The sequence below is a fragment of the Panicum virgatum genome, chromosome 9N (genome assembly GCF_016808335.1).
Source record: "Panicum virgatum strain AP13 chromosome 9N, P.virgatum_v5, whole genome shotgun sequence".
NCBI lineage: Eukaryota > Viridiplantae > Streptophyta > Magnoliopsida > Poales > Poaceae > Panicum > Panicum virgatum.
In genome coordinates this window covers 10,161,404-10,166,162 of record NC_053153.1, presented here as the reverse complement: position 1 = coordinate 10,166,162, position 4,759 = coordinate 10,161,404, and the positions used below count along the sequence as shown (strand labels likewise).

The 4,759-nt window shown below is 42.4% G+C and overlaps 1 protein-coding gene across 1 annotated transcript; it reads left to right on the top strand.

The window, feature by feature from the left end:
• Positions 1-1,880: 1,880 nt before the first annotated feature.
• LOC120691814 (transcription factor MYB52-like) lies at positions 1,881-3,802 on the top strand. Its single transcript, XM_039975008.1, has 3 exons — positions 1,881-2,342; positions 2,819-3,241; positions 3,392-3,802. Exons 1-3 carry the CDS (start codon positions 2,228-2,230, stop codon positions 3,559-3,561), a joined length of 708 nt encoding a protein of 235 aa, XP_039830942.1. The 5' UTR covers positions 1,881-2,227; the 3' UTR covers positions 3,562-3,802.
• The last annotated feature ends 957 nt before the right edge of the window (positions 3,803-4,759 follow it).

Sequence of the window (4,759 nt, the reverse complement as noted above, 5' to 3'; positions counted from 1 at the left end):
CATGATATGGGGTCGCCGGTCACCAGAATGCATGACATCTCCTGTATGTAGTTGCCATGGCCCCATCACCTGATCGATTCTCGTCATAAAAAGACCCAAGTTTCATATGTCTACTAGGTTCTACCATATCTGAAAAAAGAAGCAGATCAGGAACAATGGAGACACATGCACATCATGACCATCTGGAAGTACAAAGATGTGCAACAAAGACCAATCAAGCTATAGCACTGGGTTTTATTCTTCTTCTAAAGATTTCTGTGCATCCAAAACATTTCGGTTTTTTTTTCAGAAAGTATTGGAAAGGTTCTCTATATGGTTCAGTTAGTTGCATGCATGGACATATATATGTTTTCAGTTTTGCACCAATAGCGCAAGCATTGTTACTTCTGAATTATCTCACCTAGCTAGAGGTCTTGACATCAACATGTAGTCGTACATGGTTGAAGCTGTTTCACAGTTCTAGCTAGGAGTGTGTTGGTGATCGAGGTATTAAAATAGAAACACTTAACAGCAATCGATGGAAGTAGTGTACATATATAGTTACAACCCAGTTGACCTGCAGAGCATGCAGTGATGCAGGCCAATAGAGAAGTGTGTGGATTATTGGCCGGGTAGGTCCGAGGCGCCCATCAGCACTAGAAAACCCGCAGCGACTACAACCAGCTGCTATTTGGATCTTCGTCGTCGCTGCAACGGCCTACAGGCAGAAGAAAAACTTGTACTGTATGAAAGGAGCAACTTCTGAATTCTGATGAGTGTCCGACACACTTGCATGCATGAGCCTACAAACTGCTCAAACAACTAATAATAAACACAAATGAGATGGATTTATTTATTTTGTGGGTCAATAATGGTAGTTTATTTGCTCCCATTTCTAAAGCATTAGCTTGCACTTCTCGAAACCGGTCGTCTGATAGATGATCTGATGTATTCTACACATAACGTTGCTGATTAGGGTCGCCCAACGCATGCAGGATATATTTTAAGGTATGCTACTATAATTAGGTGCCGGGTACGCTCGGGGAGGGAGAGTGATGGGTTTGGTTTTAAGTAGACGTTGTAGGTTTGAAACATCAGAGGGGATGTTGAGACCTGAACAACAGAATTCCCCCCACCAAGCAACCCTACACGGCCGCATGCTGCACATCTCTTTCCCCCTTCCTCCCAAACTCCCAAAACCATTAGGTGCGCCAGGTGAAGAATTCCCTCGCACACAACGATCCAGCTTGGGATCGAGAAAATAACAAGTGATCTTTCTGAAAGGTACGTACATTCTAATATTATATTCCGCGAAAACCAATAAGGTGCAGATACTAAATGGTCGGTATGTGTCTGTCTAATCAAACCATGCATCTTAATTAGACGCGTGCTGCTATATATGTAGGCTAGCATAATAAGCTCGATATGATAAAAACAAATTTGATTATTTTTCGCACTTACATGCATGTGGAAACATGCTCATCATGTCCTAATTTTTTTCAAATAATTAATCTTTTGTAGCTCCCAAACTGTTACAAATAAATAGTCAATAAAACTGTTAAATAATATATGCTGCTTCCTGCAAATGTCATGTGTAGTTGGCACTACAACACATGCAGATCGTGCCTGCCTGCTGGGCCCTGGGCCCTAGTAGCTAGCTATATGTGTTGTTTGTTGAACAATTGTAACCGGCGAGGTAGTTAGTCGATCCTGTGGACCTCTAGCATGTAACTAACATTTTCTATTCATTGCCCCTGCCGAAGCTTAACGTACAAAACCACCCGTTAGCCCACACGTAGCATCAAACTAACTCTGGTGTAACCATCTCCTAACTCACTATCTTCTCCCTAACGATCAACAACACCTAGAGCCGAAAGAAAGAGGGGGGAAAAAACGCCACCACTTTCCCTTCTTATATACCCCTGACCCTTATCTTGCCTAGCTATATATCCCTCGTCCTCCCTCTCCCATCCTTGTTCAGTTCACATCCCTCTCCCTCCAGCCCAGCCGCGCTCTCGATCGATCCACCCTTGTTCTTCTTCGTTCCTATATACCACCTAGCTCGATCAGCTGGTGATTCTTCCTCTCCTGCTGCTAATTAATTTATTCCGCCCACGCTCGCCTAGCTCGATCAGCTATTAGGAAGCTGAGTAAGAGGTGGTGCAAGATTTAGTGCGAAGGATACATAGAGCTTCAGGTAGAAGTGATCTCTCTCTGCTGGTGATTGGGTGATCGATCGATCGAGAGGATGTGCACCAGGGGCCACTGGAGACCATCGGAGGACGAGAAGCTGAAGGAGCTCGTCGCGCTATACGGGCCGCACAATTGGAACGCCATCGCCGAGAAGCTTCAAGGGAGATCAGGTGCTGTGATCAAGACTATGATCTCATCAGATCGATAGAATAGCATGGATATATATGCATGATGCGTGTTTGAGTTTTCTGTTGGCTGGGAGCTATGTTGGTCTGCTTAATTCTTTCCTTTCGGTTCGATTTTTTTTTTTTTTTGCGTCGAGTTTGACTTTGTGCTTAGGCATGCGGATGTTTAGTTAAAAGAAGTTTAGATCTGTTAGGCTGTCATATCAGAGAGGTGTGCTCATCAGCCATTCCTCCTCTTCGTCGACACACGATATATTCTCCATGATGTGCACATCACATCTGCATCTCTTGTAGAGCAATCTTATCTCTCTATGTTCCTCTAACGAGTTTAACTTTTCTTGCTTTCTAATTTATCCGAGTGGCCGTACGTGTTCTTCCTTGAACAAGCCATGGGGCACAGCATGCAGGACATAGTAGCGTGATTAAGGGAGCTAACTGGTGAAAATGACGAATTATTTCAGGGAAAAGCTGCAGGCTGAGGTGGTTCAATCAGCTGGACCCGAGGATCAACCGGAGCCCCTTCTCAGAGGAGGAGGAGGAGCTGCTCCTCGCCTCGCACCGCGTCCATGGCAACAGGTGGGCCGTCATCGCCAGGCTCTTCCCCGGGCGCACCGACAACGCCGTGAAGAACCACTGGCATGTGATCATGGCAAGGCGGTGCAGGGAGCGGATGAGGATGTCGTCGAACAGGCGCGGCGCCCCCGGTGCGGCCACCGGCGGTGCTGCGGAAGATGAAAATAACCCTAGGAACGCCAAGAAGCCGAGGACGGATTCGAGCAGCATGGCATCCTTGGTAGACAAGTACCGAAGAGAATTTGCAGTACCCTTTGACATTAACAATGATAGCAACAAGGAGGATTATTGTTCAACTACTAACGAAGAAGGTGAATATATCTTGCATGCAAGACTACATGTACACTGTACACTAGCACACATTTTTCATTATCTGATATATATGTGTGTGCATGTAGAGAATTAATTGAATGTCTTAATAATATCAGTCTAATTATATGCAATTTCAATCTGATTGGCAGACATGAACAAATCGGTTGAATTCTACGACTTTCTCCAAGTGAATGCAAACTCGAGCGACACCAAGTGCTGTTCGAGCATTGAGGAGCAGGAGGAGAACCGGGATGATCAAGCTGAAGGGCAAGTGCCGTTCATAGATTTCCTGGAGGTTGGGGCTTCTCATCGCCAATGATTTATATATAAATATTTAACTAGGGATGCATCCAAAGCAAGTTGTAATGCTTTGTGAAAGAGGCATGCTGCAAATAGAAGTCTAACACCAAAGATACTTATAGAGGAAGCGAAATGCACCGTACATACATGACATGTAATTTATTGATGTATACATATCTGTCCAAATCCACCATGGTTAATTTGGTGTACATGTGCAAAATTATTCTGAGATAAATGAAGAATTAATTATTTCTCCCACACATATATTTCTAATTTTATTTAATATAAACAGAGTCTGGTTCATTTCCTATACTGGTCATAATTACTCCCTCCTTCCCCGTTTATAAGGCATGGTGGAACATGACACGGTCTTCTAAACAACACTTTGACCATTTATTTATCATATATTATATCACTTTTGATTATAAACTTATAATCATTGTAAAATATATTTGATTATGAATCCAATCATATGAAATTTGCATTATAAAAATAAAAATTTAATAGTCAAATTATTGGTCAAAGATGATAAGGTTTGAATCTTGATATATGTGTATGCCTTATAAACAGGGAAGGAGGGAGTATATTGCAATTGATCTCCACACTCTTACTTGCATTCTAATTAAATTCATGCATGCATGCATGCATGGATTCTTCAGGTTCATTAATTAGCTAGTTAGTTTTATTCTCTTTTTATTTTATTTTTTTGCCCTTCAGTATTGATCTTCTAAATATATGTAGCGCACATCACATTTAGCATATATAAGCGGTAATTATCCACTGAAATATGATTTGTTTACTCCAATCTTACATGTGATGTTGAACTCTTAGCCCCTTATAAGCTACGTATATACGCAACCGATGGTGACGTGTTCTACGGCAGCCGTGTACCATCAATAAATCACAGTGCTGCTCTTGCTTTGTTTTGGATTTCCAAGTCTATGATGTCATGTTTGATTGAACAAAAAGATTTGGAAAAGGTGAAGAAAATAAGATGCAGTAGCTAAATGATTTTTGTCGACTCTCGGTGCAGAGAGACTGCTTCATCCATTCACGTTTCTGTCGAATCGCTTTATCACCGTGTGACATTATCCCTACTAGACGAGTGTAACGGTGAAGCCTCCTGTACGACATGCCCGACAAGTTATTAGTCGTCGACATGACATTTAACAACCTGAAAGAACTTTTTACAATGCTGCGCTGTGCTGTCGTCCAAA